This window comes from Natator depressus, chromosome 11 (genome assembly GCF_965152275.1).
Source record: "Natator depressus isolate rNatDep1 chromosome 11, rNatDep2.hap1, whole genome shotgun sequence".
NCBI classification, from domain to species: domain Eukaryota; kingdom Metazoa; phylum Chordata; order Testudines; family Cheloniidae; genus Natator; species Natator depressus.
In genome coordinates, this window is record NC_134244.1 from 21,001,585 (window position 1) to 21,027,164 (window position 25,580).

Genomic DNA, 25,580 nt, shown 5'->3' on the forward strand with positions numbered 1-25,580 from the left:
ACTAATGTATAAGATTGCTGAAGAACTGTAGATACTTAATCATCTTATTTGCTAGTAAAACATTATTTTTTGTAACTATATATGTGGTAGTGACAGATAGACATTCACACTTTAGATGTTTAGTTTGGTCTCTCAATCTTAATTGGCCTCAAAGTCTTGAGAGATCAGGCTCTCTTGGTTCATGGTTAGTAAAAAATATTGTAGAAACCATCTTATTTATAGAATTATGGTATTTTATTTCCAGACCCAGCAAAGTCCAAAAGTAAAGAAAACTAAAAAGATACACAAGACACTAGATTTGGAACCCTGCTGTGACTGATTTGCATCAGGCCACAATACAAAGAGGATGTAAAACCCAGTGTAACTGGGCTGTGAAGCATTCTTCCTGCTTAAGGGGACTCCCTGGTGGTGCAGGGCTTTAACGCATAGCTACTGCTATGCCAACCACCAGCTGACAATCAATGTACTGCATTGCTGGAAAAAGGGAAGAAGGTCTCTATGCCCCTGTGGTCCACTCATGCTCTGCTGCTGGAATGGCTCCTTGGAATTGTAGACAGCTGCGTTTTAGAGGAGCTTTGCATCTATTATAACTTACACTAGTTGCCCCAAGATTGGATGAGTTCAAAGGTGGTTTAATGGCATTCTAGTTTCTTCTTCCCATTTTAACAGCGAGTATTGGTGGACCACATCTGAGGATCTGCCCCAAGTGGGGAGTAAGATGTCATGAAATACGTATCATATTAACCCCCAATTTTTGCTACTCCACAAGTTTCTAAGTAATTCACTTCTCCTTGGCTGAAATCCTGATCTCACTGAGGACACTGGGAGTTTTGCCATTGTCTTCAATGAAGCCAGAATGTCACTTTTGATTTGGGTAAATAAAGGTAAAGCTTCAGAACAAAAAATCTTAAAAAACCCCTCACTTAAAAAAATTCTTTCATAAACAGAAGTAGCAACAATCAAGTACATTAGAGACAAAGTGCATATTTACAAATTACATAATTAACACATTCTTTAAATTGTGGGAGACAGTTGATAAAATTAATGACTGATGGTCAATTCGCTATTAAACTTTCTATTTCATATATTAAAATACAGATTTTAAATTGTTTTCAATTTCTAAGCTATCAGTTGATGTGCTTCAGTTTATTATACAGAAAGGAGAAAAGGCACTGACAGCACATTTTAAAAAACAATAGTAGTGGGTTGTTTTTAGTATGTAACTGCAGTTTTCTGACGACTCAAGAATGATATGCAGTGTTATGTGAAAATATAAGAAATGCAGAATTAAGACAACCATGTCCTCCATAAATTAATACATACTTCAAACCCATATTCTCTGAATTTTTTTAATCAATTACTGACAGTTAATGGAGACATATAAAGATTGCCTTCATTTTATGTTGACTTAATCAGAACACTAATCTGCTTTTCCAGAGAATTATTGTAGCTCAAGACCTAGCATTTCATTGCTTTGAAGTATTGGGAAAAAAAAGGAATTGTAAGCATATAGTCCAACAAAAATTAAAGAATGATTCCTCATCCTAATCACTTTAATTGTCCCCCCCCCAAATAAAACCCCCACTACCTCCCAACAGAACCTCAATATTATGTGGTTACTAATAGCTGAAAACATGTGTTTATACAATATGCATTCAGATGAGGCTATATATTAAACCTGTTGGACTTTCTGTATTTTATCAAATTGAAGTCTATGTCATTGGCTCATCATTCTAATTCTGACCCTTGCATCAGATCAGTTCTCTGAAGCTCTATGCATCTTATTCTAGTATTTAGAATCAATGAGGATGTCGGGCAGGATATATTTTCAATATGCACAAGGCAGAGGAAGTTTCCTTTCCTGATGAGAATTAACAGTTTCTTTTCAAGAAGTATGTCTGAAATTGCTTGAGAGAAAGATAACATAAAAATGAAGGTAAATTATAAATTGAATCAATAAAGGATGAAAAGTGTTAAGAAGAGAGCTTTTCTAATTTTTTGTAGTTTGTGCTAATTGCTTTTTTAAACCTGATTTACAGATTAAGTTTACAAAGAGGTTTACCAATACAAGTCTAACTGTTAAAATGGCAGCCAAATAGTCTTCTTGTTTAATTACTCTGTAAATACTGGAAATGCAAAATCACGTTAAAATGTGCACAATTTGCTTCACCCCAAAACTTTATGCTGTGGATGCATTATTCATTAAAATACCTCAGAGCCCACATCCAGGAACAAAAAGCTGAAGTAGTATTTTTATAATTTTTAACCATTATTTCTTCTTCCAATAATATGGCAACAGACACTCCAACAGTCTATGTTTAAATACAGTCATCAGTATGACTATCAAACGGGTAAGTGTGTATTACATAAATGAGCCCCTAGATTAAGTATATGCTGTGAAATGTATGTGAATGTGCATGATTTGAATCAATGAACTGTGGCCTGAAATGATGTCACACAATGTGCAGCATTAAGTGGAAGGTTAAACCTACTTGCATCTCGGTTCATTAAACGCAGTTAAAGTGCAAATTCCCTCATTCTGACAGTAGTAATCACAAGGGTTCACTTTCTGGTCACAGCGCTGACTTTTAAACCCCACAGAGCATCTGCAGAATTTCAGTAAAATACAGCTAAATAAATATTCTGCCTTTTGCTGAACAAATTTTAAACTCATTACATACAGTGATGGTAACACACACACACGAAATATACTCAGCCTTTTCACAGGAGGTCCAATCTGATAATATCTCAGAAAGTATGGGTAATCAACACTAATCAAAAACATATTGGTAACAGTGGACCCTGTATTAACCCCTTGCTTCAGGAATCAGAGTTTTGACACAACGCACTAAAGTCAAATGTCCTAACAGTTAGTACTGGCAATTCCAGAGCATAATGGGCTTAAAAAAAGAGAATCCATGTTTGTTTCCTAAGAATTGTTAGTAACATTTGTTACATGCTGAAGTTTCTATGTGTTTTTACAAAACCACATGAGTTAATGTGTGTGAAACTGGTTATCCCTGAGAATCTATGTTGTTTCATGTCAAACTATGTCAAGAGGAGACTGTGTTAAGAAATGAAAAAAACACCACTTAAAAAGAGATAGAAATCATTAGGCACCAAAATATCGATCATAGATAGTTAATCCCACACTATTATATATGTGAATTGCCAGCAAATAGGTCCTCACATTCACCCTTAAGTATTCTAAGTATTCTATTGTAAAATCTTCTTGTTGAAGAGCAGTAAACAATAGTCACTAAATCATCAACAATGTCAAATGATGAACAAAAAGAATATTCTACAACTTGCAGTAGAACAGAGTGACAGACAAAAATAACACCTAGAAAAGTAAAATACCATTGTGAGTGGTACATCATCAATACCTGAACAGATAAGAAATGCAGATGAACAGAAACTTTATTATTTACTGCCACACAGATGTTTTAATGATACACACAAAAGTACTTACAGACAGACAGGTATATTTGTCTCTGGGTCCAGCTGACATGCACCACCATTATAACAGTAGCCATCACATAACTGACAGCTAGAGGCAATCTTTCCATTAGTGCAGCTGTAATGAAAAAATTTGTTATCCACATCATTATTGTTGAAAGCAGATGTGAACTATCTACAGATGAAAATGTTCATCTTATGAGAAGTAAAAGAATTGCTGATTGATTAGATTTCACTAAGACTCTCTAGCTTGAGGCAGTAACTTTTTAAACAGATTTTTGTGGAACAGGTCACCATTATTCTACACAAATTCTAATATTTTCAGCCTATTTAGTTCATCAGAATAAACAATTACTATAATTTATGTAATCTCCCATTAATATCACTGCAGATCTTAATGGGGTATCTTTGCATTGCTGTAAACCTGTGTCCTTAAGCCATTGTCCTGGACACCATATGAAGGCAAAACAAGACACCAGGAATGTGGCTTAACTTGGGTGCAACTTGCTTAACTAATATATTTGGGAGCTATCCAACAATAACTCCTCCCATGCAGGTCATTCTTCCTACTATGATCACTCCAGCTAGTGGAGGGCTGCCATCAGCCCACCATTCTTTTAACCTGGTCCCAGCACTCTTTCTGGGACCCCATCATCCTTCTGTCATATCAGATTAATGGGGAGGGAAATATGGGGTTGTCTCCTGTAGTAGACATAAGGAGCCCCACCCCATTCCCCACCTTTTTTAGAGGAGACACAAATTCCAACGGGGACATGGAGTGGGAGCTTTTCTTCTTGTGCAGAATGATTCCTAGAGCTGGTGGAAGGGCTTATAAAACACTCCCATTAAGTGTGCGGGAGCCAACAGGCGTTGCTACAGCCTTGTGTTCCACCAATCAGCCTAACCCTTCCTCCTCCAGACAACAAAGAGACTGAATGTTCCCAAGGAGAGGAATGTTGTATGTCTTCCAATCCACTTCTGATTCTGGTTTATAAGGGTATCAGACCTACCCTACTGAATGACTACCTGCACTGGGCACGTGCCAAGTTGTGATAAAAATGAATTGTACAGCCTAATCTACCCACTGGGTCCTTAGGCTGCTGCAAAGAAGGTGAAAAAATCCACACTACCCAGGCCAATCTGGCAGAGAGGGAAAATTCCGTCCAAGTCCCAACAGGTAATTAGTATGATGCCTACAGCAAGACCCAGAAGACCCAGTCCTATTATAATCCCAAGGGGGGAGTAGAGTGGGAGTTTTTCTTCTCGTGCAGAACGGCTCCTAGAGCTGGGGGAAGGGCTTATAACCCTCCCACTAAGTGTGTGGGAGCCAATGGGTTTTGCTATAGCTTTGTGGTCCACCAATCAGCCTAACCACCCTCCTCTCCAGATGACAATGAGGCTGAATGTCCCCAAGGAGAGGAGGGTTGTATCCCTTAAAAGAGGCCAAAGAATTTCTTTCCACACTAGCCGAAAGTTCCCCCCACCTCTGAGGCCTTTTTGGAGGTGGGCATTGCTTGTAAAACCTCTAAGTGGTATTAAATGTAAGCAAATAAGCAATTCATACATGGACTGATCCTCAATACTTCAGGTCTGAATAAATATTCCATTTCCAGGGCTTAAGAAAAAACACTAACATTTTGCCTACATTTTTACATAAAACTGTAAATAACATATTTTTATTCAATCTCAGCCTGAGTTTGAACTCAATTCTGTGGACATAGCATGGTTGTCTTTAAAAACTCAACATTATTATTGCTGATTGTTTGTTGGACAGTAGTACCTACTAACCACAAGGTTAAGGGCTTATTGTGCTAGGTACATACATTAGTACATGAAATTCCTTGATCTAAATAGACAAATAGTGAGTGAAAAGCAATATTTCCATTTTACATAGGGGGAACTGAGGCACAGGATGACAAAAGCAACTTTGGCTAAGGTCCCACGGGAAATCTCTGGCAGAGGTGTGAAGTGAATTCTCATCTCCTGAGTCCCATTCCAGTGCCTTAATTAAAAAAGACATCCTTCCTGCTGGCATTTGCCAACTGCTATCAAGCAGTAATCTGTGATTACCACACTTTCCCCCTATTATTAGAATAGAAGCTGTATGTGGCAATAGTTGACAAAAGTAGACCTTTTAATGGTTTCTACTGTTGTGTGCATTGTAAAACTAACTGGTGAAAGTCACAAACCTGCAGCAAAACACAACTTTTACATTTTCTGAGATAAGACCTAGAACCCATGTGGTCATAGATCTAGCTGCTAAGCTCCTGTTCAGTTTTTTCAATTCATTGTGTTAGCAGCTGTAAACTGTACAATCTCTTGTTCTCCGTACTTAATTGCTGATTATCAAGCTATTCCTCTGGTAGTGGTATTACCATTCAATGCAGATAAATACAGAGATTAGCTGCAATACATATACATAGTTCTCAAGATATGTGAATATTCTATTTTATTAAAGTTTTTGTTCGCCTACTTACTAGAAATTTTATTCTCTCTCACTGTTATACTTATAAAACACAAAATGGGATTGAACTGAAGACAATCTGCTTTTGTCCATAAATTACTGTACTGTAGTTGAATGTGATTACCAATCTATCCATCTGCACACCAGCAGCAGCCTCTTAACAGCTAAAAAACAAGTAGGATTCAATGCTGTGTGATACGAACACAGGTTCCACACCTCCATGTGGCATGTATTGTTTTCCATTTGCATCTTCTTTTTATCTTCACAAACAATTTCTTTTGGCTTCTTTTTACCTTTCATGATATCATTTTTTCCCCATCCTTTATTCTTTCAATACTTGTTTCATTCTTCCTTCTTTGACCGTTCTCTTTATCTCATTCCCATCTTCTTTTGGGCCTCAGGTTTGCTTTTTCTTCTTTATTTTAATATGTATTAAAGCTCTGTCTTCCATTAAATAACTAGCAGTTTGAATAGCCCTACTTCCTTCCAGTCTGAAGTTATTGTAGCAGTGAGGAACTGAGAGGAGACACGTCTATTAGCAATGCCAGTTTAGCACTGTGTAGGTGGCAGCTTGGTTCCAGCAGTAATATGCACTAACAACAGGGCTTCTAAAGAAAGGCCAATTACAAAGCAACCTTCAAATTGCAAAAAAGGTTTCATGATGCTGATGATTTTCACACAGCTTTGCTCATGAATGTGAAAAGCTATTTCTTTCTTTAACCCTTTAGTTGGGGAAAACTGGCTAGGGATTATCTTCCAATGCATTCATATTTATGGAAAACCTGACTGCTGTTCTCTGTGAAGCATGTTACACATTTGTGTAATGTCAACTGTAGGTCTATTTATTATATCTATTTTACAAAGATACAAAATTAATATTTTATAAAATGAAAACAAAGCAAAATTGGCAGGTATATATAGAGGCTTGTAATTAAAAAAGCAAAACACATTTAAAAATAACACTGGCTACTGTAATTTGCTTTTTAAAGGGAAGCTATAACATAAAGTACATACAATAGTTCTTGGGTCCAGCTTTTGTTCACATGGCACAGGTCAGGAAAAATGATGGGTTCAAAGATGCACTGGCCTGGTTCTCCAGCATTATGATGGCTTCCTGTGGCCCCAAAAAAGTATTCCAGTACCTAGGGATTGCAGGATGTAGGTGGCCACGCCTCATTTCCTGCACTAGCTCTATTGCACCCAAGATTCCCTTGAGCAGGAAAAATCCTTTTGTGGTGCTTTAAAGTGGGTGTAGTGCTTCTTAAAGCAGTCATAATAGGGCCCAAAATTATCACCTTAGTTATGAGAACATGACTGTTACACATGTATAATTTTATCTTTAGCAATTCCTGAATTTGGAATACAAGTTTAGTGTTCTCTTAGTATATGTTTTTTAATGGGATTTCCTAGATGTGTTTTCAGAGCCTCTTGCAGAAGCAGTTTCAAGAGCTGAGTCTTTCAGTCCTTCTGGGTGCTTTTAATTGAACGCCTTGCAGGCATCAGTGTCTTTAGCTGAATGCTCTTCCCTGAGGCATAAAAGCAACATGTTTTAAATGCCTTTTTCCTATATGGATCTATTATCTTCAACAAGGATCATGGTGAGCCAAAATCATCAAACATTTCATTAAACAGCTGAAAAATTACAAACATCTAACCAAGACTTTTGAGTCCACACTATGACTATCTATTAAAAGTACTTATGGACTGTTTACAACTATTTGTATATAACTAATAAAATGCAGAACAGGGTGAATTTGGTTTCTAACTGCCCTGGGAGTCTAATAGAGAACTGACAGATCATTAGAGGACAGATGGCAAGGAGGTGGGCTTTAAACTAGGTTCAATGGGGGCAGGAGACAAACGCACATGGGTTAGTCTAGAACATGGCGACCTGGGGGAAGGGTTGGAATCTGGGGGAAATATAGGCAATCATAGCAAGGACAAAGGACAGACAAAAAGGTATAACTGGCATCACAGAGACTTGGTGGGATAATTCACATCACTGGAAGATTGGCATTGAAGTACACAACTTGTTCAGGAAACACAGGCAGGGAAAACAAGGAAGAGGTGTTGCCTTGTATATCAAAGATGTATACACTTGCACTTAGGTCAAGATAGAGGTGGGCGGCAGACCTGCTGAAAGTCTCTGGGTAAGGATAAAAGGTATAAAAAAAACAAGGGTGATGTCATGGTAGTGGTCTAGTATTGACCACTGAACCAGGAAGAAGAGGTGTACGAGGCTTTTTTTAATAACTAACAATATCATCCAAGCCCAGGACTTGCGAACTTCACTACCCAGACATCTGTTGAGAAAATAATAAAGAATGGCACAAATCATCCTACAAGTTCTTGGAATGCATTGGAGACAACTTTTTATTACAGATGGAGAAAGCAATTAAGGGAGAGGCAGTTCTATTTTTGATTCTGAGAAATAGGAAGGAACTTATTGAGAATTTGAAGATGGAACGCAACTTGGATGAAAGTGATCATGAGATGACACAGTTCATGATTCTAAGGAAAATGGGAGAATAAAGACAATAGACTTCAAGAAGGCAGACTTTTGAAAACTCAGAGAATTGGTAGGTAAGATTCTGTGGGAGGCAAATCTAAGGGAAAAAGGAGTTCAGAAGGGTTGGCAGTTTTTAAAAAAAGACATTATTAAAGGCAGAAGTGCAAACTATCCTAATCTGTAGGAAAGATAGGAAGTATGATAAGAGACAACATTGGCTTAGTCAGGAGAACTTTAAAGATCTGAAATTGAAAAAAGAGTCATACAAAAGTGGAAACTAGGTCAAATTATGTAGGATGAATATAAAAAATACAACACAATCATGTAGGGACAAAATTAGAAAGGTCAAGGCACAAAATGAGATTAAACTAGCTAGGAAATAGCAGGTAGCAATAAAACATTTTGAAAATAAATGAGAAGAAGACAAAGACCATTGAAAGGATAGGCCCATTATTCAATCAGGAGAGAAAGACAATAACAGAAAGCACAGCAATGGCCGAAGTGTTAAGTGCCTATTTTATTTCAGTTTTCACCAAAAAGATTGGCAATAATTGGATGAATAACATAGTGAATGGCAGGGTAAATGGAACAGGATCTGAACCTAAAATAGGGAAAGAACAAATTTGATATCTTCAGGTCAGCGGGAACTGAAGAAATAGATCTAGAATACTTAAGGAACTGGCTGAAGAGATAAATAATAGTCAATATGTATTTGTCAAGAATAAATCATGTCAGACCAACCTAATATCCTTCTTTGACAGGTAACAAGCCTTACAGATGGGAGAAGCAGTATGTGTGATATATATCGACTTTACTAAGGCTTTTGATACTGTCTTACTCATAAGTAAGTTAGGGAAATATAGCCTAGAGAAGCCCAACTGGTCGAAAATCAGTACTCAGAGAATAATCATCAATTGTTCACAATCAAGCTGGAAGTAAATGGAGTTCCGCACGGATCTGTCCTGAGTTTGGTTCTATTCAATATCTTCATAAATTATTTGGATAATGGCAGAGAGAGTACTTTTATAAATGCTACAGATGATACCAAATGGGGAGGGGTTACAAGCATTTTGGAAGACAGGATTAGAATTCAAAATGACCTTGACAAATGCGAGAAATGGTTTGAAAAATATATGATGAAATTCAATAAGGACAAATGCAAATTACTACACTTAGGAAGGAAAAACCAGTTGCACAAATACAAACTGGGAAATGACTGGTTAGGAAGGAGTACTGCAGAAAAGGATCTAGGGGTTATAGTGAATCCCAACCTAAAATGAGTCAACTATGTAATACTGAAGTAAAAAAAGTGAACATCATTCTGGGATGTATTAGCAAGAGTGTTATAAACAAGACACAAGAAATAATTATTTCACTCTTCTCAGCACTGATAAAGCTTCAATTTAAGTATTGTGTTTTGGGCACCACAACTTGGGAAAGATGTGGACAAATTGTGGAAAGCGCAGAGGAGAGCAAGAAGAATGAGTAAAGGTCTAGAAACCATGACCTACGAGGAAAGATTGAAAAACCTGGGTTTGTTTGGTCTAGAGAAGAGAAGACAGAGGGGACATGATAACAGTCTTCAAGTACATAAAAGGTTATTATAAAGGGGAGGAGATAAAATATTCTCCTTATTCATTGAGGGCAGGACAAGAAGTAATGGACTTAAATTGCAGCAAGGGAGATATAAGTAAGACATTAGGAAAAACTTCCTAACTGTAAGGGTAGTTAAGCACTGGAACAAATTACCTAGGGAGATTGTGGAATCTCCATCATTGAAGGTTTTTTAAGAATAGGTTAGAGAAACACCTGTCAGGGATAGTCTAGATAATACTTAGTCCTGCCTCAGTGCAGGGGATTGGACTAGACCACCTATTGAGATCCAGTCCAGTCCTACATTTCTATGATTCTGTGATTAAACAATTAGTTAAAGAATGCTGAGATTAGTAGCAACACAGCAAGCTATGCTTTTCAGGCCAATTCTTCCATGTCTTATGTGGGTAAAGATAATTAGCTCTTGGACTTATAGCTTAAAAACAATACAAAGAATTCTATAATTGCTAAATAATTATGTACGATACCTTCTGTGTTTTATTTCTTATGTATCTCTCTTATGTAGGATATATAAAGATTTATTACAACCTCCTGTATTTCAAAATGTATGATATAAAATTCAAGCCATTAAATATAAATTGCCTTCACTTGCACATGTGAATATCACTGAACTCTGCAAAGCCAATGATGTAACTGTTTCCATAGCAATTCATATATTTCAAAGTAGTAAAAGAATAAGGAGACCCAAAAAGGACAAAAAATGTGGCAAAAATTGGCACAAAATTTGTGATGGCATGGAGCACTGCAATGTTTTATTTCTATTTATTGGGGATAACATATACAATTTTCTAGCGTTTTTTTCCTCTTATGAGAAACGTGGTTGTCCCAAACCTGCAACAATAAAAAGCTTTATGGCATCCCACACCATCACATACTTCCTATTTATTATACTCATAAGCAAGGACTTCTGTGCAGGTTACTGATAATCTAAGAAATTATGTCTGTCTTTACTTTCAAAAATGTTCAGAATAATATATAACCTCTGCTTCCATGGCACAGTCATGTTTTCTACTTACTGAGAATGTGGAGTAAAATGTAATTCTTAGTTTCGGTTGAGGTTATGTTCTCCTTGAAGTTGTGCAGGTTATCATTCCATCCCACCTGTCATATTCAAAGCTTGGATCCTCAAATTCCACCAAAAAACAAAGGACTCTGCCTGGCTACTTATGAGCTAATGATGATACCATGTTTACACCATCTTGTAACCCACCATTCATGTGGTACAATTCTGTTGTACACTATCAAGTATAATGATTTACTGATTATTGCATTTTAACTATTAATTCATCTATGTATATAATATATCACTTTAAATCTAACAAAAACACTTACTTGCATATTATGTCATCACTGTCCTGGTTTATTATGCAGTGCCCACCATGGCATCTTACACACTTGTCTACTTCACATTTTGGACCCTCATATTGTACAGGACAGACACATTCTACACTTCCATCATCAGCAATGGTACAAGATTCAGAATTCACACAATAATGGTGGCATACATCTGCAAAGAAACATTAAAAGGTATTAATGAAAATTATTTTAATAATAATAATAATATATTTGCATCCCAAGTAAGAGGAAAAAACTTGGAGGGAAGGGCTCCAGTCCCAAATGGATGCTTAACCACCTCACAAATAATATTAATAACATGTAGAGAGCCTTCAAGGAATAGACAAAGGGATTAATCAACAAAGAATGCTAAATCTTGGAGCTCAGGAAGTATAGGAATACAGTGAGTATTGCCAAAAGTCAAGCTGAGTTAGATCTTGCAAGAGAAACTAAAACAAATGCAAAAGGTTTTTTAGTCGTATAAATAAAAAGAGAACAAGAAAAGAAATGGAGCTGATGGGCCACCAGGATTAAAGATAATCTAGATATGGCCCAACAACTAAATGAATATGTTGTCTCAGTTTTTAGTAAGGATGATAATGTAGAACACGGGGCACAGACATAATGGCTAATGGGAATGAGTGAATACAAATGGAAATTACCGCATCCGAGATGAGAGCAAAACTCAAAGAGCTTAATGAGCTCAAATTGGTAGTAATGGGGCAGTGATTGAGTAATTTCCATCCCAATATATTGATAGAAACAGCACATGAAACTGCAAATCTGGTAGCAATGTTTCTTAATAAATCTATCAAATTGGGGGCAGTACCATATAACTGGAGAATAGCAAACATAGTACCTTTATTTAAGAAAGGGGAAAAAGTGATCCAGGCAACTACAGACCTGTTAGTGTGACCTCAACAGTATGCAAGTTGTAGAGCAAATTTTGAAGGACAGAAAAGTTAAGGACATGGGGGTAAATGGAGAATGAAATGTAACATGGATTTACCAAAGGTAGACCATGCAATACTAAACTGATATATTTCTTTGATAATATTATGACAAGGGAAATGGCGTAGAACTAATGTATCTGGACTTTTAATGCATTTGATAATGCCACATGTGGAATTATTAGTTAAACTGGAGAATATAGGATTAGTACAAGAATTGTAGGGTGAGTAAAGAACTGGTCAAAGGGGACATAAGCACTGGACAACTGCTGATAAACTGTGAGGTCCTCACTCGAAATCTTAGGTATTTTTTGTGTTCTAGATGGTCCAATATATGAAAATAGATGTCTTGGAATTTGAGAACAGCAAACCAATCTTGTGGTTTTATGTGTGGGATTGTTGAGGCGAGGGCTACAATTTGGAATTTGAATCAATGAATGAATGTAATGAGTTTCCTCAAGACTGTAATTGATCACTATCCTCCTTTTCCCCTTGGGAATTAAGAAGTAACAGAAATAAAAACCTCTCTTCCTGTACTGAAAAGGAACATCTACCACTGTGAGAGATGAGAAGTGACCCCACCACTTGTTGCAACAGTCTGTCATTAGAGGACTCCCTGCAAAGGGACTGGAAAGGTGGGTGTGGAGGGGAGGTAGGACCTGGAGAGGGTATAGTTCCTTCAAGAGTGTACCTAGGGGGCTCTCAACACAACCATCAAACTGGCTGTCTTGAGGGGATGTAGATCTCAGTGCTGCTGAGGAAGATGTCAAGGGCCTTCACCTATGGAATTTTTGTTTCTTTCTCAGTGGCTCTGGTGGTCTTTGGTGTGCTGTATAGTAAGAGGAAGAAGACAGATGCCTGGGTAGGTCTGATGTTTTCCCTATTTCCTTCCAGGTTCCTTCCAGGTCACCCCAAAGGACCTAAGCATGGCCCTGTAGCCCTTCGATGTGCGTGAAGTGTCATCAATATTGCTGCTAAATAGATCAGAACCCTTGAAAGAGAGATTTTCCATTATAGTCTGTGCTTCCCCAAAGATCCCAGAGGATTGCAACCATGATGCTCATTTCATAGTCATAGCCACTGCCATTGATCTTGCTGCAGTGTCTGAGACATCAGTTGCAGCCAGCAGAAAGGTCTGCACTAACTGAGTCTCAGCTATTAGAGATCTCAACTCATCTCTAGACTCCTGTGGTAACTTGTCAACAAAGTTCAAAACCTTTTGCCAATTAAAGAAGTCACACTTGGAATAAAGTGCTTGGTCGTTGGCAGTTCTGAGCTGAAGGATGAGTAAATCCCAATGTGATCCAGATGCTTTGACTCCTTTTCCTTAGGTCTTGCTTTGGAATACTGCTGCTCATTTGTCAGTTCTTGGGCCATATTAACCACAAATGATTAAGGTGTGAGATGAGTACAGAAGCTCTGCAGGGGGTATGTGGAGAATGTTAAATAATGTGTTGAACTGATGTTATTTTATGTATTGTGACAAAGTTCCTCCTCTGCCTTAATGGGTCCTGCAATTATTGGTGGATTTGCTTGCCTCAGAGATTCATGGCAGCCCTCAGTTTGGCCACTTTTGCTAGTGTCTCAAACCTGCCATTCACTCAGCTAACCTCATCACTGGAAAGCATGGGGAAAAGGAAGGAGAACAATCCCCACAGTCTCTGCTGGTCCACCTAGTGGGTCGAGAGACAGACCAGGGACCTTCCCCTCTGGTGGGACCCACAGTCCAGGTCAACTCCTCCTGTATCCAATAGGGAGTTGGGAGGATGGGGGGAACCTGGGCCCACCCTCTACTCTGGGTTCCAGCCCAGGGCCCTGTGGATCACATCTGTCTACAGTGTTTCGTGTAACACCTGTGTGACAGCTACAACTCCCTGGGCTACTTCCCCATGGCCTCCTCCCAACACCTTCTTTATCCTCTCCACAGGACCTTCCTCCTGATGCCAGATAGCGTTTGTATTCCTCAGTCCTCCAGCAGCACGCCCTCTCACTCTCAGCTCCTTGTGCGCCCCTCACTGACTGAAGTGAGGTCCTTTTTAAACCGGGTACCCTGATTAGCCTGCCTGTCTTAATTGGTTCCAGCAAGTTCCTGATTGTTCTGGAACCACCCCTGTTACCTTACCCAGGAAAAAGGGACCTGCTTAACCTGGGGCTAATATATCTGCCTTCTATCACTCTCCCCATCAGGTTCCCTTTGTTTGACCCTTTGACAGCACTCCTGTCCCTGTTATTTCATTAGTTGTTCCCCGGAATCATTTGGTTTCCAGGTCCTGTGGATCCTCCCCTTAGGCTGCGGGGGGGGGGATCCCTTTAGCAGTGGGTGGGCTCCCACAGCCACTTCCTGGTTCTCAATAGGATCACTCCCCTGTAGCCATCTGGCCCGACCCTGTCATAGTATATGGTTTTTGCAAATAAAACCTGCAGTTGGATAGGAGACAGTTTAATATATGAGGCCTCTGTAAAGGCCCACTTGGTTGCCGGGAGCCATCATGGAATGTTTGGTCAAATTCCTGCAGTTTGGTAAGGACCACTGGAGGTGGGTTGATGCTTCTCAAGACAACAGAAACTAATCCATCAGGTACTTTTATTTCAGGGAAAATGGCACTGAGACAAAGGAGGATGCAGGAACCAGAAGCTTCTGAGAAGAGAGTTTGAACTTGGTTCTGAAATAAAAATTTCCTGTACAAGAGAGGATAAACAGGGCACCTGTAGGTGAATAGTACCTGAGTTCATTCATGAGTTAACTTGTAATTAATAACATAAGAATTTATTAACCAAGTCTGGAGTGGAGCTGTGGTGTCTGGGTTTTCCTTCAGTGGCCTTCAAAGAGCACCTACAATAATTATCAGTGAGTAACCCCACTCCTGGGGAGAGGGTCCTTGGAATAAGGGAGCAGAATGACAGGTGACAACAGATAAAATTTCCATATGCAAAGCTTTATGTTGGCAACTGTTACATGAGCCTGGGGCATACGAAACCTGGGGTTATGACAGAGTATCTGGTACCTTTTATCTGCTTTCTTAGAGACTGGTGGAAGGCCAGGGTGAAGGATACCGGGTAAGATCTATAGTCTCTGTGTCTATTTTGGTAGCCTCAAACTCTGGAATCCCTGTCAGAAGCAGAGAGGTCAGATGTCTGAGGTCTTCAGGAGTAGGAGAGCGACTCTCCCCTGAGGTAGAAGAGGATAAAGAACATTCCTCTTCATTCTGTGGAACAGACTTAGCAGGGGTCCCAGGATATTATCTAGGGAAGTCCCGTCTGTACCAAAGATGTACTGGTTCCAAGGTACTATTGGTGGCTGGTGCCGATTGGTATATCTCCACAACAGGAAATAACAGCAGAGAGTTTGGGAGACAGGATATCATCAGATGCCTTGGTATCCTGAATCTCAGTGTCAAAAAGGTTAGTACGATCAACAGCAAGTTAGAAACTGTTAGCACCAGAGTAGACAGAGGTAATGACATACTTGTATGACACTCGGGGGTGCAATCCAGACAGTGAGGGGCTGTGTCACCACTTGCCCTGCAACTTGGGGTGCCTCACAATGCTTTGCTGCTGTAGCACCCAACCTAGGCTCCTCAATAACAGCATTTAAGTCACATCCTGAGTGTCTCTGGCTTTCAGCGGCCTTTGTTACTACTTGCAGGGCTACCCCAATTACAGAATCATAGAATATCAGGGTTGGAATATCAGGGTTGGACCTCAGGAGGTCATCTAGTCCAACCCCCTGATCAAAGCAGGACCAATCCCCAACTAATCATTGATTATCTCGAGGATGGTGAAGTTTGCAGATGACACTAAGCTGGGAGGGGCAGTAGAGGGTAGGGATAGGATACAGAGGGACCTAGACAAATTGGATGATTGGGCCAAAAGAAATCTGATGAGGTTCAACAAGGACAAGTGCAGAGTCCTGCACTTAGGATGGAAGAATCCCATGCACTGCTACAGACTAGGGACCGAGTGGCTAGGCAGCAGTCCTGCAGAAAAGGACCTGGGAGTTACAGTGGATGAGAAGCTGGATATGAGTCAACAGTGTGTCCTTGTTGCCAAGAAGGCTAATAGCATTTTGGGCTGTATAAGTAGGAGCATTGCCAGCAGATTGGGGGACGTGATCATTCCCCTCTATTTGGCATTGGTGAGGCCTCATCTGGAGTACTGTGTCCAGTTTTGAGCCCCACACTACAAGAAGGATGTGGAAAAATTGGAAAGAGTCCAGCGGAGGGCAACACAAATTATTAGGGGGCTGGAGCACATGATTTATGGGGAGAGGCTGAGGGAACTGGGATTATTTAGTCTGTGGAAGAGAAGATTGAGGGGAGATTTAATAGCTGCTTTTAACTACCTGAAAGAGGGTTCCAAAGAGGATGGATCTAGACTGTTCTCAGTGGTAGCAGATGACAGAACAATGAGTAATGGTCTCAAGTTGCAGTGGGGGAGGTTTAGGTTGAATATTAGGAAAAAACTTTTTCACTAGGAGGGTGGTGAAGCACTGGAATGGGTTAGTACTGTCATTGTAAAATATGGTTTTGTGTAGAAAAGTGTGACTGGTGTTGCACAAAAACTTTATATGCCAGATGTCTCTTTTGCATCTGGTGCCAATTAATTGATTTTTCTTGTTTTTCTTTTTTTAAAAACCTAGGGAGGTGGTGGACGCTCCTTCCTTAGAGGTTGTTTTTTTTTTTTAACCCTAACACACTCACTGTTCCAAATTCTCCCCCCAAACGTACATTTTGCACTGTCCTGGACAGTCCAGGTATATTAGGTCCACCGCCCCTCTAAGAGGATCAACTTACCTTGAATGGAGTTTCCAAACAATTCACAACACTGAATTAATTGTGAATTAAAGAATAAAGCAAGTTTATTTAACTACAAAGAGACAGATTTTAAGTGAGTACAAATAATGAGGATTAAAGTCACAAATGGTTTCAAGAAAAATAAAGATAAAACACTTTCTAAACTTAACAAACTAGACTTGGTTCAAAGTGAAGTCCATTACTACATGTTTCAGTAACAATGCTGACCAAACTCTCAGGCCAGGATCTGCTCCTAAAGTCCAACGGCTGTTTCCTTTGTCTTCTTAGGTGAAAAGAGAGAGATGGGTAGGAAGAGATAACAAATTGCTATTTGCCTCTTTTTCTTCCTAGGTAGCTCAGGTGACAATCTATGTGTGCGCTCTTTAGAAAAGCGGTATGAACTCCTACCTCTATTAGCCAATGAGGAGAATTTGGAAGCAGGAACCTAGAGGAGTGCTTTGAAGTGGTAGGAGGCCTGGAACTGACCATAGAGCCAGTGCTCACCAGATTACTTCTGGAAGAGGATTGTTCAGATCTGCGTGGATCTTCTTTGCCTGGATCAGAAGCTGACCTCATGGATTTGTGCAGAGGAAAACATTTCAGTCAAGTCTCTCTCATTTTTTGTGTTTGTTTTAGAAAATGAATGACAAACTGAACATTTGTCTGTGATGTGTGCCTCAAAAAAGCAAACTAAACAACTTGTGCAATCATCATTGAGACATATAGCCACTTCACAGAACGGTCAATACTTAAACTCTAGTGATCTCTGTTCAGCCATGAGGACTAAAGAAACTTGGTACAAGATAACAAAAGTTAAAGTAGGAATTTTTTTTCTAAACACTCAACTAATCTAAGGGAATAATGTTTTAAGTTCACAAGTGCATAAAAGATAGAACTCACAGAACGATGCTTGGCCCCACTCTGCTTTTTATGTCTTTGAGAGGTGGGATGTGGAGACAGGACAATCAGGGCACAGGTGCATCCCAACCGATGGCCAAAAGATTCCATTCCATTCCATTTTTGATTGCATTGGGCACATTTGCATCAATAGTTGAATACATAATGGATAGTGAACCAAAAAATTGTATGTTTAACTGTGACGGGGCAAGGCCAGATGGCTATAGAATAGTAGTGGGAGATAGATATATTAGCTCCAGGCTAAACAAATCCCTGGTACCAGGATAAGTGAAATGGCAGCTGCTCCAGGTCAATTAAGACACCCGGGGCCAATTAAGAACTTTCCAGAAGGCAGGGAGAATGCTAGGTTGATTGGGACACCCAAAGCCAATCAGGGGCTGGCTGAAACTAGTTAAAAGCCTCCCAGTTAGTCAGGTGGGTGTGCATGTCAGGAGCTGTGGGAGGAAGTTGCGCTGTTGGAGAGACTGAGTAGTACAAACCACATCAGGCACAGGGAAGGAGGCCCTGAGGAAAGGGTGAATTGGAGCTTGAGGGAGTGAGGGCTGTTGTGCGGGAAGTAGCCCAGGGAATTGTACATGTCATGTTTCTAAAAGGTCAGCTACCATAGCTGATACTATTAGGGTCCCTGGGCTGGAGCCTGGAGTAGAGGGTGAGCCCGGGTTCCCCCAGCCCCACTTTGCCCCCTGATTAATCACTGAGACTGGGAGACAACAGAGACTGTACAAGGAAGGATAACTTCTCCTCACCTCCCCCGCTGGCTTATGATGAAAATGGCTCAGTAGACTGTGACCCTTGTCTCTAGAGAGAGAAGGATTATGTGGAGGGTCACAGTGAGCCTCTGAGGCTCGCGAAATCCACCAGGAAACGCGGGATCCATGGAGGCAAGGACAGAGCTTTGTCACATTAACAAAAATTGACAGAAAAACCAACAGAGCCCAAGGGCTTTCCTGAATTATTTTTAATAGCAGCCTTTTCTCCAGGAGCTAAATAACTTTAAAAAAATCATATTGTTCCTGCTATTTGAGAAAGGTAGATAGAATCTAAACATCCAATCACTGCAACAGAATGGGCTGAATACCTGTATACAAGGTATTTTAAAATTTTATCTCTGTTTGCTGTGTTGTAGTCCCAGGAGAAACAAGATGGGTGATAAATATATTTTATTGGCCCAACTCCTGTCGGTGAAAGAGACAAGCTTTCAAACTACCTGGAGCAAGAGCTCTGAGTCTTGAACTGCAACAATCTGGATTGCCCTAGATTTCTGTTTAAGGCAGTCAACTAACAAACCCCCTTTACCCCCGCCCTGCCTGATTACCATTATAACTGTAAAAGCCTAAACCAGGCAGATTCAGCTTGATTTGTGAGTTAAAATATAGAGAATTTATAAGTTCCTGGAATTATTCTGGAGATAGCAATGTAGCATATCCTATCCTATATTCAGAATTTTTTGTCTGGAAATTCAGTCAGTTTAGATTGTTGATTCTTTCTATTTGATGCCCATGCTAGTCTTCTTCTGAAACGCCTTAATTGCTTCCAATATACTATATCCGGAAAGGTATTAGCATCTAAGAAAAAGACTCCCTATTTATAGAAATATTTTAGTGAGGACCTTGAAGCAAAAATACATTAAAACTCCAATGTTTATGTATAATAGTGAAAGCTACCAGAGTACAACTGGCCCCTGTTCCAGCATCTTCTGTGCTTTATTATTTATAAGATTGTGCACTGTGAGGAAGTAACCAAGTTTAGAGAGGTAGCAGTCCTGTTCCACAGGTCGAGTAGAGCTGCTCAGTGCAGGACCCAAAAGGGGGTTACCTCCATGTCACATTTGCTATTTCCCATGTCCTTGGGCTGTGGTGAGATGGCTTGGCCTCCATTGTAAATTACAGTAGCCACCAGGCTCTTCAAACTTAGGTTGCCTGCAACAGCCCCTATGGACCTTTGTGACAACTAGAGATCACTGAAGCAGAGCATGCTCCAGTAACACCTCTTCTCAACATATCTCCTACCCACACCAGAGTTTATGATGGGATGTAGGGGCTGTGGTGAGCCAGGGAATCCACAGCGGGACACTAAGGCGAGTTTAGGGCTGTTTTGCGGCATTGAAGTATAGTGGCAAATCATCCTTACTGAGGCCAACATTCTGGTCCACCTGTATTAGAGAAAAGTATCACCCAATTTGTTGGATTCCAGATACTATATAGTCCCAAAACCAGAGTAAGCAAATATAATGATAATCTGGCAATACAAGATGAAGAATAGGTTGGTCTAAAAAGTGACCTGTAATAATTTTAAAATCCTCTGTAAAAATAATCAAATTCTTATTTAGCTTTGCAAAAGGCACAGTGTGGAGGAATGTTGGATTATAGTTAGACAGTCAGTTGCATCTCCAACTGGCTAATCAGACTGAATGCATATGGTGCTCATCACTGTGGTATCTGAGAGGCTTTCAAAACACAAAACCAAGTTCCATCCTAAGATATAGATTAGTAGTTCATTTAGTTAAGTATTGTGATTGTTAAAAATTCTGTCTTCTTTTGAAAGCTAAAGTAAAGAGATGTGTCCTGCACTTGGACATAAAAGCCACAAGATACAAGGCCAGCTCTTCCTATGCAGTGAGGCTGAAGCAAACAAAAACACAAATACCAGAGGATTATATTACCTAACACAAAAATTAGGTGTTTTTTACAGACTGAATTATAATAAACTCTGTTAATTGACTCAACTTTTCTGAAGGAAAGGATTGTCAGTTTCAGGGAAATGAAATTATTGCAAGAGTGCTATATTCATTTCTGCATACTTGAAATGGGTCAGACCTTTTCTCCATTTGACTGTTTCAAGAGATGAACTTGAACAGCTTAATTATTCCACATGTGCCACTGAAGGAATTTTAAATAAGGAATTTTTTTCAAGGAGATGAACACAAATATGCAGACTACAGTGACTGTATAAACTTTAGGTTCTATGGAATGTAAGCATCAGGATAATGTCATGCTGTGTAAGCTGGTGAGTTCTATGTATATTTCATAAAATGCCATAACTTCTACATTCATGTACTTATATGCATTTTACCAGCGTCCAGATAATCTCACATGAGAACACAGGTTCAGAATATCTGCCCTAACAAGAACCTATGGCAGTACATTGGGTTAGACATCCAGAAGAAAATAAGTATGAGAACAAATAAGGGAATATAATAATAATAAAAGCATGAAAGAAATTGGGCACGTAAACTTTATAGCCCTGTCATAAAACACCTGTGTAATATTTGCTGCTTGGAGGCCCGGGGTCCATACGGGCATATTTCTTTTTATGTTAATTTGTACCATCCACGTTACCATGAGAAGGCAAAAACTAATGTGCTTTACAGACAATTGATCTTTATTATAATGAAGTTGTAATAATCTGTTTCAGCATCCAGACAAGCAAATATCACATACAAGTGAAAAACAAACCTTGCATATATGTTTAAATTATTAACTATAAACCAAATACCAGTGCAATCTGTATCAAACAACTGTTGGCCATTACAAAGCACTCTACAAATATTGGAAGCTCCTTAAAAGAAAAAAAGAAAGAAGTCTTATACAAACAAAAGCCTTAATGCATTTAAACCTCTTTGAATTATGCTGTTATTCCAAACAGTGTCAGCAGACAATCCGAATCTGATAATAAACATGCTGTTTAAAAAGTACCCCTACATTTACATTTAAATTAATTCTCTTTTTAAAATGATATTTGCAGAAGCATTCAACTAGAAACAATTTGTTTGGTTTGGGGTAAACCTCAAGTAAATATTTTTTTCTTAATCTGTGTGTCTGTCTGTGCATGATTTATGTACTATATTGTTTTCAAATACCCAGTTGTATTTGCAGATAGTTATTTGTGAATCCATGCAGTTTGTTTAATAACAAGTAGGCTAGAATCACAATTACTTCTGTTTTTGCATTCAAAGGCTTAAATTTATTTCATAGTCTCCCAACTGGAAATACATTCCATTTATTTCAATACAAATCCTATTTAAGATACCTACTAACCTTTTCCTTGCTTGACAGACCGTTCACTGGTAAACAAAACATTTTTAGTATCTGGTAAAGAGTTGTGAAACAGACTTTTACAATACCTAACTTCCTCTTGGTTTTGTTCAAATCCAGCATTTTTATCTACTTCATAGGACAGGCAAAAAAGGGCAAATGACTATCTCCATAAATATGTTATTACAATCTATACATAGCCTCATAACAGGTCTACATCTCTTATATAAAGTGCTGTATCAAAAATCTTATTTATTTAGGGGAAACTATGTTGATTTTAAGAGGTTGTGCCATCTCCAATTCCAGAATTCTGCAGCTGGCTGTGAAATAAGTTATTCTAATGCTCACAGCAAGAGTTATTAGCAATGTTTTGAAAATGCTATTATTGATGAAGCATTGGAATGAGATTCTATCAGGGCACACATTTCAAAAGAACAACACACAGATAAGCTATAAACAGGGGCATGGCTATCGTCATGTTTCCACTAACAAAAATGATTTCTCCTAGAAAGTCTAAAGGTGACATAAATATTTGGTAGCTTTACCTAGGTATTCTGTGAAAATTTAAAAATGCAGAATCAATCTTCCACCAGTGGCAAGAGCTACTTCAGTCAGTACATTTATGTAAGATTCTCACACAGAAAATCTTTAAATCTATTCACGTCTTTTAAAAAAATAAAAGGGCAGATGTAGGCCAATCTTTCTTCCCAGCCTTTACATAATACTACAGCATTTCAGCAGAATATTTACTGTTCTAATAGATTAAGACAGAGAAACCCATTACATTTTCAAAAAGGAAGGAAACCATCTTCTGTAACCACATCTAACTTCTCGTGAAGCCACGATAAATGTTACGAGAGCTCCCTTTTATGGGTGACAGGTAATGATGGTAGATAAAAAGTATTTCCTTTCAGAAAAGAAATAGTTCCACACATGCTAGTTTACAAACGATATCTTGAGGATTTCTAAAATACTCACTTCTCTTTGCAAATTTTCTGAGATAATTCAAGCCTAGCGATCTTTACAAATTGAAGGTGGGAGGAGGGATAGTGATATATCACCATGTGAAAAAGATAACTTTGACAGTCATGGTTTAGGCGGGTAGGATAGACCAATGTGCATATCAGGGAGTGTAGACAGGAATAGATGACAGTAATCAAGACAGAAGATTACCAATAATTGGACAAAACGTTGGCCATGTGGACATAAAAAAATGGTGAGATGTTGTGAAGGAAGAAGTACCAGGGGTTCGGACCGAACCTGGATATAGAGGACTAAGGAAAAGGAGTCAAAGATAACATCCTAGCAGTGTAAGTGATAGGGAGGATGGTGGTATTATTGACATGGCAAAGCAGGTTGTTCTACTGTGCAGTGCCATTCACAAATGTATAAGAAATTCATACTGAGAAAATACTCCATGCCATAATAAATACATATTGGGAAAATAATAAATATTGTAATCTTAATTACAGGTTATATGCCTATATCTAGGGTTTTTATATATTAATAATTTTTGCATTAGACCTATAACCACAATTCTCGGTTATACACAATACCCACAAGAGGGAAATATCAAAACCATTAATTTATGCTGTTTATTATACTTACTATAAAAAATGTGAATTTTAGACCTATGCCAATGTAAAAAGCCACAGACCTTAATCATGACTTATAATGCCCCTTTCTATGCCAATGCTTCTGCCAGTTGTGCAGTTAGTTTCTCTAGTTAAGTGTTCAGTGGGGTGGGTTTAGTCTACCAAATTCATTTTACTTGTGATCAAACAAACTTTGGATTGAGGTTTACAGGGGGTTGCAGGAACAGGAAAACTCACTCAGCCAACTACTCACTTTAAATTTCAATTTTATAAAACTTTCAATGTGCTGCAGAGTTCCCTGGCACATGGAGTATTACTTACAATATTGACATCTGTCTCCAGTGTACTCAGTCAGGCAGTGACAATAGGGTTGATTTCCAGCAGTGACACTGCAGGTTCCTCCATTTTGACAAAAATGATCACAAACTGTTTGATTGCAGTTTGGTCCTGTAAAACCCAGCGCACAGCTGCATGTAGGCCTCCCTATTCAAAATAAAGACAACTATTTTTATGGTAAAAATAAATATGCATTAAACTTAAAGTCAGTACTTTTAATATAAACATACATTTCTGAGAATAGTAAAAGTTTTGATTTTTAACCCCAACAAGTATTTTTTGCTAGACACCACCAACACCTTTCATTAATTTGTGCTGTTATAAAGAAATGCAATTTGGCTCCAGAATTCTAGTAGAAAAAAGCACAACAATAAATGAAGCAGATGCTCCAAAGATCACACCTAAGTGATGTCCCCATATTTTTGCAGATCCTCTTATCCAAAAATATTTGACCATCTACCATGTCATTGGAAAGTCACATTACATTTAAAGATAATATTATGGTGATTTCTATGGTTTATATGGTAAATGTTTAATAAAGCTGTTAAGTTTATTGTAGTTAATGTAGACGTGTTTTCACATCGTTTGGTGATTAGTGATTGTGAATTGTAAAGTTGCTGAGGAGTAACTCTTATTGCCAAAGCAATCGAGTTGCTTCTTGCCTTTGTTGTAAGGGATAGATTGAATATGGAATTTACTACCATGCTCATTAACACTTCTACTACCTAGCAATTCAGTGACAGGTATGAATATAAAATTCCAAGTCCTTGCCTAGAACACAGTATTTTTGTTAGCACATTTACAAGTCGGGGGTGTTGTACCTGGAGTGTGCCAGATAGTCTCAGCAGACTCTAGCAAAGCCTCATTCACAGGAAGGCCATACATGCAGAAGCTGAAGAATGTACAATGTCCAGGAGTTTATCATGAGAATCCTGGATCTCCTCTAAAGGAAGTTAAAAGCATATCTGCAATGTTTTTCATCAGCGCCTGAAACTGCCTAACATCATCTGCAATGGAAGGTGGTGGGTCCATTATAGCCTCATCTGGTGATGAGAAAGAAATGTTTGTTTTACCTTTTTGTCAGCCCTTGCCTCCTGCTCCTCAAAGGTCTCATCTAAAAGCTCAGGTAGAGGAGGAGGGAGTGATGGTTCAGAAGAATGGTTCTCCCTATGCTCTCTGGGAGATGGACTGAGGCCCTCAAGAACTGCTGGCAACAGAGGGCTCTGGGATCCCAATAAGGCCACTGGGGGGGCCCATAGGGCATAAAAGGAGCCATCTTTGGTCACACCGAATGGATGGAGATTGAGATTGTTTCACCCCACAAGGCTTTCTCTCAGCATAGGTAGGAGAGTAGTATCTCATAGAGTAGACAGGAGATCTCTGAACCAATATATGACAGTTGGAAGAATCATCCTCAACATATTCTAAGGGAGGTGATAATTGTTTGCCCTCAATGATCAGTGTTGGTGAAGCAGGAGGTCTCAATGAGAAATGTAGAGGTGGTGACCCAGAAGGTCTTGGGGCAGATAAATGTACAGTACTGGGAAGTAACAGAGACTGTGGTTCACCTGAA

At 39.0% G+C, this 25,580-nt stretch overlaps 1 protein-coding gene across 1 annotated transcript in view; it reads right to left on the reverse strand.

Annotated features, from left to right (window-relative positions):
• LRP1B (LDL receptor related protein 1B) overlaps window positions 1–25,580 on the reverse strand; it is a 1,292,938-nt gene that overhangs the window by 27,269 nt on the left and 1,240,089 nt on the right. Inside the window, exons 84-87 of the mRNA XM_074967293.1 lie at window positions 23,993–24,154; window positions 11,379–11,553; window positions 3,473–3,577; window positions 2,493–2,606 (exon numbers count right to left, since the gene is read on the reverse strand). Coding sequence (XP_074823394.1) covers window positions 2,493–2,606; window positions 3,473–3,577; window positions 11,379–11,553; window positions 23,993–24,154 — 556 coding nt within the window. The remainder of the gene's footprint in view (window positions 1–2,492; window positions 2,607–3,472; window positions 3,578–11,378; window positions 11,554–23,992; window positions 24,155–25,580) is intronic.